The 15152-nt window shown below is 40.6% G+C and overlaps 1 protein-coding gene across 2 annotated transcripts in view; it reads left to right on the forward strand.

The window, feature by feature from the left end:
* Positions 1–2534: 2534 nt before the first annotated feature.
* The window catches only part of ACSS2 (acyl-CoA synthetase short chain family member 2), a 44510-nt gene continuing 31892 nt past the window's right edge, over positions 2535–15152 (forward strand). Inside the window, exons 1-2 of one of the 2 annotated variants that reach the window (XM_069546935.1) lie at positions 2535–2944; positions 10520–10715. In XM_069546935.1, coding sequence (XP_069403036.1) covers positions 2767–2944; positions 10520–10715 — 374 coding nt within the window. In that variant the 5' untranslated portion in view covers positions 2535–2766. The remainder of the gene's footprint in view (positions 2945–10519; positions 10716–15152) is intronic. The other variant, XM_069546934.1, reaches the window with a different exon arrangement.

Below are 15152 nucleotides of genomic sequence, written 5' to 3' on the forward strand. Positions count from 1 at the left end.
ACACTTTGAGAAAGAAGAAATGGTGGTGGTGATGATACGGCAGGAATGGGCTGGGGTGGGAGAGGGTAGGGAATGGGTCTATGGGTTCTTCTATTCCGTCTGTGACCACTTACAAACTGTAATCTTGGGCAAAGTACCTAATTTCGTTCCTTATGGGTTTCTTCATCTGTAAAATGGAGAGAATAATAGCAGCTGTCTCTGGTTGTGAAGATTAAATCGCATATGGAAAGTTTTTAGAATATGGCTTCACACCTACTTAACACAGTAAATGCCATAGTCTTTATCATCATTTCCTTAATCTCGTGGATTCTCATCTTGTCCAACGTGATCCAAATATTTCCCACTCTGACAAATTCCAACTACACCAGAGCTTGCTCTACTACCCAGTCTCCAAGGATGGAATGTTGGTTCCCTTTATTATTAGGCCTCTTGTCCAAATTTCCATTTAACAGTCTATCCGCCTGTCTTCCAGTACTCAGATGAGAATCACATTTTCCTTACCCTTTCCTGGACATGAAGAGAGTATCTGCTTTTTCTCATGGTCTCTTCTTTCCACAATCCCTGGCAGAGGGAGGGGGCTGGTTAAGACCTTGGCCACATATCCCCTCCTCCCCCAGCCTCAGGCTCCAGGCTTAGAGATGACTTTAACCCTGTGAAATCCCTTTGGGGTACAGCATCTGCCATGCCATCTGTAGACAGGAGAGGGCAGCAGTGTGTTGGGAAACCGCTCTGGAGCTTAAGAGAAGAGCTGGGAGGAGCAAGAGGTAGAGGGCTGCCCAAAATTTTTTGTGTGGGACTGGAAGAGGACTGTTTATACTAGGACCGTGTGCCCTTGGATTAGAACTATTTGCCATCACTTCATGGCAAATAAATGGGTAAACAATGGAAAGAGTAATAGACTATTTTCTTGGGCTCCAAAATCACCGCAGATGGTGATTGCAGCCATGAAATTAAAAGACGCTTGCTCCTTGGAAGAAAAGCTATGACCAACCAAGACAGCATATTAAAAAGCAGAGACATTACTTTGCCGACAAAGGCCCATCTAGTCAAAGCTATGATTTTTCCAGGAGTCATGTATGGATGTGAGAGTTGAACCATAAAGAAAACTGAACACTGAAGGACTGATGCTTTTCAACTGTGGTGTTGGAGAAGACTCTTGAGAGTCCCTTGGACCACAAGGAGGTCAAACCAGTCAATCCTAAAGGAAATCAGTTCTGAATATTCATTGGAAGGACTGATGCTGAAGTTGAAACTCCAATACTTTGGCCACCTGATGCAAAGAACTTACTCCTTAGAAAAGATCCTGATGCTGGGAAAGACTGAAGGCAGGAGGAGAAGGGGATGACAGAGGATGAGATGGTTGGATGGCATCACTGACTCAGTGAACATGAGTTTGAGCAAGCTCCAGAAGTTGGTGGTGGACAGAGAGGTCTGGCATGCTGTAGTCTATGGGGTCACAAAGAGTTGGACATGACTAAGCGACTGAACTGAATTGAATTTAGGATGTGCTGGGCATGAGATTAGTTGGATGAAGAACAAGAGAGCAGGTGGGAAGGGAGGCTGGGTCAGATGGGGTTCTGCGTAGGCTTCAGGAAGTGGGGGCTGCCTGCTTCCAGGCCTCAGAATCACTCTTGGAGTTAGGTACTTAAGGATCCTGCTTGACATGATGGCTGTTCTGTAAACGGATGGGTGGGAGTGGGCCCTTCTTGGTGGTGAGTGCAGAGAGATGGAGGGTCCTGGCTGGTCCCTCCTTTCTGGAGTGGAAGGCATAGAGGGAAGCTGGAGGTATTTGAGCCCAGGTGTCTCTTGATGAAGTAAGAGACTGGGAGGGAAAGAAGGGTGTGACTGATTTCTTCTATTTGCCTAGACTATTTCACAAGCCTCAGCTTCAGCCAGATAAGGTGGTAAAAACTTCTGGAGGCAGGAGATCTAGGTTTGGGCCAAGTTATGGTCTTTTTTTCTGGGACTTTGTACAAAGTCCTCCCTTTCCCTGAGTCTACAATTTATGCAGTGAAATGGGTTTATTAGCAAAGACTTGAGGCGCCTCCTAGTCTTAACTTAATGAATCTTTGCGTTTTAGGTCTGGATGGAAATTTGTGGAAGCAAGGAAAGTAAAGAACTCTCCTTAGGAGTGGAAGAAAATCTGAGTTTCCTCAGGGTAGCGGTTAGTTCCCAGAGCGAAAGTGTGTCACCCGGAAAGGACCCTACTCCACCTGGCTTTTCTACTCGGTAGGGTGACAGGCTTGTGCAATCAGATCGCGGGGCGGCTCCTCGATGGGCCTGACCAAACTCCGTTCGTTAGCCCAGCTCTTTCCTGCTCATGCCCCGCCCTAACTCAACTCTGCATCTGTAACTCCAAGACCCCACCCCACCCTGGTCACTCCATGGTCCTGCCTCCTCTCCTGTCACATCCAGCCTTGCCACTCCCGGTCACTCCACGGGCCCACCCTCTCTCCTGTCACGCCTGGCCCCTCCCGTTCTGCTTTCCCGCTGAGGCTCCACCCCTTCCGCAAGTAAGCTCCGCCCCATACCCCAAGCAATGCTCAACTTTGGCCTATGGGTTTCTTTGCTAGACCTGGTGCCAACACCACCAGGCACGGCTCCGCCCCTCTGGGCCTCTCCCTCTTGCACCTGCCTAAGCCCCGCCCCGCGCCCCGCCCCAGGCCCCGCCCCTTCTTAAGGCCCCGCCCCTCGGTCGGCCTGTTTTCAGCGCCTGGGCGCCAGCTGCTACCGCCAAGGCGGCTATAGTGTTCGGAACTTGAGGTGATGGGACTTCCCGAAGAGCGGAGCCGGAGCGGCAGCGGGAGCGGGGCCCGGGAGGAGGCTAGGGCCCGGAACCCGGTGCGGAGCTGGTCTCCTCCGCCCGAGGTCAGCCGTTCGGCGCACGTCCCCTCGCTGCAGCGCTACCGCGAGCTGCACCGGCGCTCCTTGGAGGAGCCGAGAGGTGAGGCAGGGCCCGGGCGGGCCTGAGGGACGTCAGCTAGAAGAGAAGTGGGGGTTCACAGGAGAGGGAGTAATTAGGGGTGTTCCGTCGGGAAATGGAGGTTCCGTGAGGAGATGGAGGTTCCCTTGGGAAACTGGGGAGTTGGTAAGGAGATAGAGGTTCTGTTATGGAAGAATAGCGGTTCTTTAAGGAGATGGAAAAGGGGTTCCGGGAGGAGGGGGTTCTCTGAGGCGAAGGAGGAAATGTCGTTCTGTAGGAAATGAGCGTCTCCTAGAAGTTGGGGGGTTCCTTTGCGACTTGGGGGTTTCGCAGGTTCTGTGAACGTCTGAAAATGTGAAAATGTCCTGAGAAGACAGTTCCTCATATGAACAGTCGGGCTCTTAGGTGCCAGGAGCGCCTTGAAAGGAGGCGGGCCACGAAGAGAACTTTCTTTACCGCTTTTCAGCCCAGCTCAGCCGAGTGCCTCCTGACACCTTTCGCCTGTGAGTTAGTCTCCACTGCTGAGGGGCACTCGAGTCCCATCCTGCCAATCCCCAAGTTAGTAATGGAGATCTATTTTTAGTATTTCAGAAATCTCGATGAAGACTACCATGTAAGACTGAACAAGTCACTAAAATATTGTCTTTAAAATTAAAAAAAATTAGGGCTGGGATTATAATAACTCCGTAATTCTGATAGGTAGTGCCATGTCTTTGAGACTCAAGCTGGGTAAGGGGTCACAGATGTAGCTGAATTGGAAGGCGGTATGATGCTGGCAGTGGGACATGCATGAACAATCTGGATTTAGATCTTGGCTCTGCCACTCATTTGCTCTTTGGTCTTGAGATTTTAAAACCTGTCTGAAATTCCTTTTCTTTATCTATAAAATAGAGGTAATAATACCTACCTTGAAGATTTGTTTGAGGGCTAAAATGAGTAGTAAGTGAAGTGTGCATTACAGAGTGCCTAATGCACAGCAGCTTTCACTAAATAGTGGTTAGTCTGATACCCATAAGAGCAATGGGGATGAAGCAACTGTTTAGTAAGCAAGATAAGATTAAATCAGGTGTAGAGCCGTTGATTGCTGCAGGCAATGTCCAAGTTTTAGTGCTCAGACCTCTTTTTTTTTTTTAGGTGTTTTTATAGATATCTGTTGACTAAATTTGTCTATATAGACCACCCCTTAGACAAATATTACACTTAATCTTTTAATTGACTCTTGTGGTTGGTAATTCTTTCCTTGTCAAGTTCCTACTCTTTACAAAAGATTTCAGAGTAGGCTTCCTTTAATAGGGAAATAAGCCAATATCTTTAAATAAAAACACAATCACATGGAAGTTTCATAAAACACACCTACAACACCACCTGTATCCACCAACTATCCCAGGATTCTGACTTCTTGGGATAACATTGTATTTTTGTTGGAATTCTCTAGGAATAAAATATAAAGGCCAATTCATATACTGGCTCTAAAGCAATATCATATCTTCATCTTTCCAATGGAGACTTCCTAGTTGGCTCTTAGAGAGGTGATCTTATCTATAGACTCACTTCCTAATCAGAGTTTACCTTCAGATTAGATAACTCCAGCTTGTTTCTTTTTCTTTCTTTCTTTCTTTCTAAAATTGAAGTATAGCTGATTTATAATGTGTTTGTTTCAGGTATACAGTTCAAAGTAGTTCAATTATTTACACATATGTCCATATTCAGACTCTTTTCCCTTATAGGTTATCACAAAACAGAGTATAGTCCTTGTGCTATACAGTAGGTTCTTGTTGGTTATCTATTTTATATATATTAGTGTGTGTGTGTGTGTGTGTGTGTGCGTGTGCTAAGTTGCTTCAGTTCTGACTCTTTGTGACCCTATGGACTATAGCTTGCCAGGCTCCTCTGTCCATGGGATTCTTCAGGCAAGAATACTGGAATGGGTTGCCATTTCCTCCTGCAGGAGATCTTCCTGACCCAGGGATTGAACCTGCATCTCTAGCATCTACTGTATTGGCAGGCAGGTTCTTTACCACTAGAGCTACCTGGGAAGCCTAGTTCTGTGTATGTGTTAACCCCAAACTTCTAATTTATCCTTCCCCTCCTACCTCAGGCCTCTTTTCACTTCTCTTCCCTCTCTATATTTTTTCCTGTCATGAGTTCATGTTTCCCATGTTTTCATTTTTTTAAATTAAGGTAACATTATTTAAGCTCCCTGTATACAACATTGTATTTCTACTTCTGTGTACACTGTGATGTGATCACCACCAAAAATTTAGTTTCCACCCATCACCATACAGTTACCCTCTTTACTCATTTTACCCTCCCCACTTCACCTCTGGAAACCAGTAATCTGTTCTCTGTGTGTTTGTTTTGTTTCATTTGGTTGTTCATTTATTTTGTTTTTTACGTTGCACATATGAGTGAAAGCATATGGTATTTGTCTTTGAATCTGTCTGAAATGGTAAGTTTTCATTCTTTTTATGGTTGAGTAATATTTATATTACTTCCTTGATGGCTCAGACAATAAAGAATCTGCCTGCAATGCAGGAGACCCAGGTTCAATATCCAGGTAAGGAAGATCCTTTGGAGAAGGGAATGGCAACCCACTCCAGTATTCCTGCCTGGAGAATCCCTTGGACAGAAGAGTCTGGTGGGCTACAGTCCACAGGGTCACAGAGAGTTGGACACTTGGAGACTGACACTTTTTTGGCTTTAATATTTGTATATTTATATAGGTAAATACATATCTCTATATATCACATCTTCTTTATCATTCATTTATCAGTGGACACTTAGGTTACTTCCATTCTTGGCTATTCACTGTAAACATAATAAACATAGGAGTGAATATATCTTTTCAAAATAGTGTTTCTGTTTTCTTAAGAAAAATATTCAGAAGTGAACTTGCTGGATCATATAATAGTTCTGTTCTTAATTTTTTGAGAAATTGCTAAGTGGCTGCAACAGTATGCACTCCCACCAAAAATGTATGAAGGCTCCATCTCTCCACATCTTTTTCAACACTTGTTTCTTACCTTTTTGATAATAGCCATTCAGATGTGTGTGAGGTGATATACCATTGTGGCTTTTCCTAATAACAAGTAATATTGAACATCTTTTCATGTATCTGTTGGCTATCAGTATGTCTTTGGAAAGATGTCTCTTCAGCACCTCTGCTCACTTTTTAATTGGGTTGCTTGTTATTTTGTTGTTGAGTTGTATGAGTTCTTTATATATTTTGGATGCTAACCCTTTATCCAATATATGATTTGCAAATACCTTCTCCCCAGTGATGAGCTATTACTGTCACAGTAACTCTTTTTGTGTATACTTAGCTTTGTATCCGGGATCTCACTTATGCTCTAGCCTCAAATTTCATAGGTCTGTAGAGCATTTTATTCCCATACCTTGATGTTATACCATATTTGACATTACTGTGAGTCAGATTTACCAATTTTCCCTTCCAAATCTGCTCTTCTTCCTAATATTCTAATCCCTGCCAATGGCACTATCCCAAATCTTATCCATCTGTATATCTTATTTATTTATAGGTTGCTAACTGCTTACTGGGCACAAATTCTGTCTGTTTGATGTAGAGACTGTTATCCCCATTTTTCAGAGAAGGAAACTGACACTTAGAGAGGTTAACTAAATTGAACAATGTCACAGAGGTATTTAGTGGTAGAGCTGAGATTTGAACTAACATAGTTTTGATTGCAGAATCTATACTGCCAGTAGCTATGCTAGTCTTCTTCCCTGATCCACAGTCTGCCTTTTATGAAATTCTATCAAATACTCTTTCCAAATATCTCTTAGGTTACCTTTTCTTCCATTTCTATAGACCCTTTTAATTCAAGGGAGCAGCCTTCTAATTGGTTCTCTCTCCCCTAGTCTCACTCATCTCCATTATTTCTGGTATATTTAGAATTAACTAAACACTATTAGACTGATAATGGAAATAGTGCTTTCATATGTTACTTCAAAAACTTTCAATAGTTCCCTATTTCCTACAGTTTAAAGTTAAAATTCTGCCTTTCTTTCAGAATCTCTGGATAACTAGCCTACCCCACCTTTCTGTTCTTATCTTCTGATACTCCCTACCGCATGCCCCTCATTCTATAACAGACCATTCTTGTTGATATGCTGTATCCACAGAAGTCCCTTTCCCATCACCATGGCTTTGCCCATTCCCTTCTATTCCTCTCTACCTAATCAACCTTCACCAGTTCCACAGAGCATTTCCTGATCATGCCAGTCCATTTTTATCTTTTCTAAACTTCAGTACTTAGAACATGTGCCAGAGAACCATCCAGAATTCAACAGCTCCATCATAAAAAAATAAAAGCAAGAACTAAATGATTATGCATTTCCCTGACATTCCAGTGGTTAAGATTCCATGCTTCCACTGTAGGGGGCACGAGTTCGATCACTGGTCATGAAACCATGCTGCCTATGGCCTGGCGGGCCAGAAAACAAAACAAAACTAAGTGATTATAAAACTCAGATTTCTTTACTTCTTGTTGATGGACATAAATGTGGTTCATATATGGTTTTACATAATCTGTACCTACCACTGTCACTTAAAATGTATTTTTTTGAGTATACACAAATTAAATGTGGTTCTAACAAGATGGACTTTAGAGTTAGATCTTATTTTGTATTCAGGTTACTTGCTGTGTGATTCTTGGGAGAGTTTCCTATGTGTCCTGAGCTTCAGTTTTCTCATGTATTAAAATCAAGATCATCAGAGGGCCATATAAAGATTAAATGAAATTAGCTCAATCCTTGGACATTAATGGCATTCATTAAAATGCCAATTCCCATTTGTTCTTTCATTAATGGCCATTTAGTATCCTATTGTATTACTACCAGTGATTAAAGAGATTTCATCTCTTCAGTTTTCATCAGTTTTTTCATTGTTGAGCTTTAGGGTTGTTTCTAGTTTTAAACTACTATAAATGGTGTTAGTATAAACATCTCTTGAGTAATCACTTTTTTTCCTGTGATATTATTTTCTTAGGGTGTGTTTCCCCAAAGTTAGCAGTTGAAAGAATATAAAACATTTTATGACTCTTGTCATGCATTGCCCTGCTGTTCAGTAACGTTGTGCTAATTTCTTACAATGCTGTTATCATATAATAGATCGGTTTTCTAGGATCACTTGGGCATTGAGTTTAATACTTTCTTAGTCTTTGCTGGTCTCAGAGGCATATAATGGCACCTTGGGGTTGATTTGATTTGGATTTCTTTAATTCATTGCAAGTTGTATAGAAAGAAAAGAAAGTGAAGTCACTTAGTCGTGTCTGACTCTTTGTGACCCAACGGACTGTAGCCTGCCGGGCCCTTCTGTCCATGGGACTTTCCAGACAAGAATACTGGAGTGGGTTTCTAATTCTTTCTCCAGGGGAATCTTCCCGACCCAATGATTGAACCCGGGTCTCCTGCATTGCAAGCAGACTCTTTACTGCCTGAGCCACCAGGGAATCTGGTAGCAAGATGTATACCATGTGATTTAGCTTTCAGTATATTCTGTCTTGTATACTCAAAAATATTTTATGTTTTAGTCTTATTGCTGCCAAAATCTTATCTCTCTGTGCACCAATGCCAAACAGAAATACGGAGACAGAGTTATGGAGGAGAAGGAAAGAATAGCTTTATTACTTTGCCAGGCAGAAGAGGAGCACAATAGGCTAGTGCCTCAAGAACTATGCCTCCTCTCTGGTGAGAAGGGAAAGGTTATATAGTCAGGCGGGAGTATGTGATAAGGATCAAGGCAATAACAGTCTTGTATTCTTTCTTCTGCAAAGTTCAAAGGGGTGGGGTTCCTGACAAGATTGGATGTGTGGAGGGTCTTAGGTGGTCCAGTGTCCTAACCTTGACGAGCTTCTGTGGTCCTTTAATCTTGATGTTTTACTGCTATTCCTCCCTTGATGAGCAACTGTGATGCCATTTAGGTCATGGAGGCTGAATTCTTGCGTATAAGAAGTGGGGGACAAACAGGCCTGTGTCCCCAGGAGTCCAACGGGGCCCTGCTCAGCATCATTATCTCTTTAATCAGACTGTATAAACTACATCATCCAACTTGAACAGGTCACTTTACTTCTATAAATTTGATTTCTTGATATCAGTAAAATGAGAGGCCGATAACCTCTAACTTTCCTTCCATTCTTATGGTTCTAAGTCTCTCTCTCTCTCTCCTCTACCTTGTGATCCAGTACTTAGATTATCCTAGGTGTTCTGCAACAGCATGTTTAACCTGTTGAGTAACTTTTCTCCAGAGTAACCAGGCAAACGTTTCAATATTGTAAGTCTTCTCTGGTTAAAACCGTACAATGACTTAAAATTGCTCTTAGAAATGGAAACTGTTAGTTGCTCAGTCATGTCTGACTCTTTGTAACTCCATGAGCTGTAGCCTACCAGGCTCCTCTGACCATGGGATTTTCCAGGCAAGAATACTGGAGCGGGTTGCTGTTTCCTTCTCCAGGGGATCTTCCTGACTCAGGGATTAAACCCAGGTCTCCTGCATTGCAGGCAGATTCTTCACCATATGAGCCATCATGGAAGCCTATTGCTGTTAGGCTCAAATTCTCTGTGCTTAGAAGGATTGCATGTTATCTGCCTAGTTTATGCCTTATTTTCTGCTATTCTTTCTCTTATTCTCAGTGCTTCAGCCTGAAGGAATTCCTCTTAACGTATCCCCATGGTTCTTTTCTGTCCCATAGTAATGTTTTTCCTGGTGGGAGAGTGAAGAAAAACTCCTATTCATCTTTCAGACTTTAGCAACAGTGTCTTCCTCAGGGCAGTTCAAATCTTGACTTAGTAAATGTGTAAATAGATATCACTAAGTCATGTCCAACTCTTTGCAACCCCATGGACTGTAGTCTGCTAGGTTCCTCTCTCCATGGGATCCCCAGTCAAGAATACAGGAGTGGGTTGCCATGCCCTCCTCCAGGGGATCTTCCTGATTCAGGAATTGAACTTGGGTCTCCTGCTTTGCAGGCAGATTCTTTACCCACTGACCCACCTTGGGCAAATTATTTAGCCTCTCTGAGCCTTGATTTTCAAACCAATAAAATAAGAATGAAAAACCCTACCTCCTACGGTTGTGGTAAGAACTAAATGAGATAATGCATTTAAAGAGTTTAAAAGCCACATCTGGTACTTAGCAAATAACACTTGGGCAAATAGTAGTAGGAGAAAGAGATGTTCATTAAGTAATTGCTAAGAGTGAATGAACAAATTTTTCCTTGTCATGGAAGGCTTTGTGGGTAAAGGATTTCTTCCTTTCTCTAAAGTTACTGATTAACTACAATGTACTAGGCATTGTGATAGGCACTGGTTACAGTTTGAATAGATGGTGAAAAATAGCGTGGATATTTTGAGAAGGGAGGGAAGAAACTTGAGTCAAGATTCAGCCCATGGGAGTAAAGATGGTTTAAGAGTGTGGTGGATGTTAAGATTTGAGAGGTAGAGAGGGACCCAGGTGATAGGTCCTAGAGTACAGGGCAGAGAAATTGTGACTTGGTGCTATGCATAGAATGGTAAGCCATCTGAGGATAAATGTGCCTCAGAAGCTAAATGATGTCTGGTCTTTCTTTTCTGTTGTAGAGTTTTGGGGAGACATTGCCAAGGAATTTTACTGGAAGACCCCATGTCCTGGTCCATTCCTTCAGTACAACTTTGATGTGACTAAAGGGAAAATCTTCATTGAATGGATGAAAGGAGCAACTACCAACATCTGCTACAACGTACTGGATCGAATTGTCCATGAGAAAAAACTTGGCGATAAAGTTGCTTTTTACTGGTAAAAACACCTATCTTATAGCCTGTGGCAGATAAAAAGTCACCCTGACATTTATATAGCATTTTATAGTTCACAAAGTACCTTAAAAATCCATGCATTTGATGCTTACAACAACCCAGAAGAATAAGCAAAGTATCATTAACTTAATGTCTCAGGTGAGGAAAAATACCTCAAGTTAAATGACTTCCCTAAAATCATGTAACTAGTATGTGACAGAACTGACATTCAGAATCAAGTGTCCTGACTTCTAGTCTAGGGTTTTCGACTTGTAGTTGGAGAGGAACAATGTGAGGGGGTAAATGGAAGCAAAAAGGACTCTGTTGTTTTCTTATTCTTGCTTTGGGATAAAACTGGATTTTGGATTTTTTGCTGCCACCACCACTGTTATCATCATTACCTTTGATTGAGCTATATGCCAGATACTATGCTCAAGTGCTTCACACATATTATCCTATTTGATGCTCACAACAACTAAAAATATATTATTTATTTTCCTCATTTTACATATATGAAAATGAAATTCTGAGATGTAAATAGATGACTTATTTGAAGTTAAACAGCTAGTAATAAGGACTGATATTCATATCTTGGTAGCACAGTTTCAGAGTTTATACTCTTAACCATGACATTATACTATCCTTCTAATTTCTTATACAAGCCTCTCAACAGTTTTGCAAATTAGGTATTTTTAGCCCAATTTTATAGCTGAAGAAATGAAGCATGCATCTCTGTTTCATAGTGAATAAGGTCATAGAGTGAGTAACTGGTGGAGCCAGGGTTCAAACCCAAGTCTGTCTGATTCCTTGTTTTTAACACTCAGCCATGCTGACTCCTCCACTGAAACTAACACCCCCTCTTCCTAGCAACATAGCTTAGAGGAGGTGTTACTAAACTGAACCTGAAATAGGACCTTGAAGTTCCAGTTATCGGGGTGTTTTTGCCACCAACCATAAGCACTTTGAGAATTAATGTTTCTTTTTTAAATGAGCCAGTAGAAGAATATTGGTATTTCATGGATGCATTAAATTTGTAGTCAGTAAAACATTGCCCAGTTTGTGTGATACATTAAGAAAAACCCTAACCTGAGAGATAGGAAATTCAGTTTTTCACTCTAACTCTGCTACCCACTTGCTATGTAACCATAGGCAAGGCATTTAACTCTCTGAGAGTCAATTTCCTTGTCCATAAAATAGGGGTAATATTAAATCCCACCCTTGCCTTATAACTGGATTGTTAGGAGAATCAAATATGATTTAGTAAAAGCATTCATTTATTTATTGGGAAACACTGTACAAATGTGAGTGGTCTGTTATCATATTACCATTGCTCAGGTTGGGGTCACTTTGCCACTGAAATTCACAGTCCATTATGCCTTTGAGACTTTGTTTAGCTCCTGCCATGAGACTTTATGCTTGAGCTCCAGCTGACACTTGGGCCTATCTCCTAGATTCTTCAGAGATCAGAAAACCTTTAAAGATCTGGATAGGAGATACTTTTGTCTGAATTTGTCCCCTGGTTTAAAATCAAGTGCATGATGAAAGACTGAAAAGGCACAGGCCAGAATTGTTTATTCAGTGGATATTGCTGCAGAATCCTGAGGCCCTTCTTTCTAGTTCCCCTACCATCTGTACTTGAACAGAGCCTGTCTTTCCACATATGTAAAATGAAAGGAGTAGATTAGATCAGTGTTTTCCCAAGAATGCTTTTGGAACTACTAATTGCTAGACATATTAGCAGGAACTTTTTTTTTTCCCGAGCAGGAGCTTCTTGATTCATGAAAAAAAAAAACAGACTGAGAAGCACTGTATAATAAATTACCTTTCCGGGATTTCCATTGTGTATTGATACAGTAAAGGCTCCAAGAAGTCCTACAGTAAAGATACCTGATTAATTTTAACATGGGATTTCTAAAGTTTATTTGAGCCCCAAACATTTTTTATAGCATGCGATTAACATCACAAGAAGCAGTATTCCATGAAACACTGATTTATGAAGCACTCGATATATAGTCTCTACATTTACTTCTTGTGCAAAATTCTGTAACTCTGTAACAAGACATTTTTACTCCATTTTTACATTGGTCAGTCAACCAATAAGAATTTTAAAGATATTGAGTACTCAGCCCTATGAGTGTTATGGTATAGGGGTAAGAAGAGTGGAAGACAAGTACCACATGGGCGATTATTATTCAAGTCTCAATCTGCAAATAAATCACATTTGTTAAAAGAAAGTAAAGTGCAAATATCCCAGATATTTGTTTACTTCCCTTTTTTACCTCTATATTTTTAAAATAATATGCTTATACTGCAATTGCTTTTTTTTAAAGAAAGCATTGACTTCCTTTTATGATAGATGAGAATTCAGTTCTTAAATACTACTCCAACTTCTTTCTCTTAATCTCAACGTAATTATACCTCTATTTTTTAGTTAATTTAAAATCAGTGCTTATTTTAGAATAATATATGATTGTATTTCCTTTTATATAAAGGTTTTTGTTTTCAAAGAAGTTAAAAATCACCTAAAATTTTCTTATACCATTTGCCTTTATCATATACTCAATATTTTTCAAACTATCATATAATTTATTCCAGGAAGTTCTCTTTTTCCCCTTGGCCCTAGAGCCTACCTTGTTTCTGCTCTAATTTTTATTAATGTTTTTAAAGTGACATCTTTTCAGTGATTTGCTCCAGTTGATACACTTCTTATGGAGCCATAGTATGACTTTCTTTTCAGCCTAGACATTTAGATAACTGAAGTGGCTTTCTTTTCTTTTTTCTGAGCAAACTCCTGGAAATAGTGAAAGACAGGGAAATCTGGAGTGCTGCAGTCCAAGAGGTCACAACGAGTTGGACACAACTTAGCAACTGAGCAACAACAACATAGTGGCATTAGAAAATCACATTTAGGGCATATCTTATATACATACTGAAATAATTCACAAACGAAGTACTTCAGTTAGCCAAAATAGAACACTATTAAGGAAGAGTTTGGCTTTTAACTTTTGACTTGACACATTGTAAATATTCATGGAATAACAGTATTTTTAGAATTTGAAGTGATTGTTTTATTAGAATCCATCTAGGCCAACTGTCTTTACAGATGTAAAGGGTTTATGCAGGGGTCAATTTATTCATTAAATATTTATTAAGGACTTACTACGTACCAGGCAATATTCTGAACAAACAAACAAACTCTCTACCCTCTTGGAAGTTATGTTCCAGCTTAAGGAGACAGACAAACAAATCAATAAATATATGACAGGTAGTGATAAGTGCTGTAGAAAAATACAAAGCAGTTTAAGGAACAAGGAATGACAATGAAAAATGGGGATTGATATCGGTGGCCCTCTCTGATAAAGGTGACATTTGAGCAGCAATATGAAGGAAATGCAAAATGTCATGCATATAGTTGGTTTGGGAAAGGAAACTATTCCAGGTACATGGAGGAGTAAGTGTAGAGGCCCTGGGACAGGAGTGTTCTGCTACCTAGTGTGTTTGAATACTAGCTAGGAAGTTAGCATAGCTGAAGCAGTATTAGTTAGAAAAACAGAGTGATAGGGAATGAGGTCAGCAGGACACTAGATTGTATAGATTGAAAGATTTGGGGTTTTTTTTTTCACAGTGAAATGGGAAACCACTGGACAATCTTGAGCATAGAAGTGACAGTGATTTGACTTATGTTTAGAACCTGTCTTTATGTTGAGAATAGACCGTCGAAGGGCAAGATTAGAAGCATGGAGACTTATGAGGCTATTATAGAAATCCATGTGAACAGTGATAGTAATTGAAGGTGCTTAGAAGTGGTCAAAATCTGGATCTATTTTGAGTGAAGAGCCCATGGAATTTGCTGACTTGAATTGGATGTAAGGTGTGAAAGAAAAGGGAATCAAGATTGTATTCAACAGTGGTGAGGTCCAGGACTGGGACATCTTGACTATTTTTGGACACCTATGAAAATATTTTATGCAGGGGAGTGATGTCACAGCTGGGCTCAAGAAGATTAATCTGGATTCATATGGAAGTGAGAATATAAAGGCAGAGAGCTGAGAGTTTTGTTACTCAAGGTAGAGATGCCTAAACTGAGATATTAGTTGTGGGAATGGAATTGAACAATAAAATTTTACAGTAATTTAGGGGAGAGAAACCGATATAGGTAACTGGTTGTATAGATGCAGGAGAGACAGGCAAAGAAAGTAAGAGAAGAGTCAGTTGTTCCCTCAGTCTTTCTAGTACTTTACCTCTTTCAAAGGCACGTAGTTATCTGATCCAAAGGCTAAATTTACCCTCTAGACAAGACTATGGTTTCAACCTCTCTTGTACTTTCTCCCCCCCTACCATGACAGATAGGGGTGTTAGTGGGGATTTATGTGTATATGTATGAGAAAAAAATCAATGACAAAGTTATTAGAATAGTCATTCACAGAAAGATAGTCAGTGA

This window comes from Ovis canadensis, chromosome 13 (genome assembly GCF_042477335.2).
Source record: "Ovis canadensis isolate MfBH-ARS-UI-01 breed Bighorn chromosome 13, ARS-UI_OviCan_v2, whole genome shotgun sequence".
Taxonomy (NCBI): domain Eukaryota; kingdom Metazoa; phylum Chordata; class Mammalia; order Artiodactyla; family Bovidae; genus Ovis; species Ovis canadensis.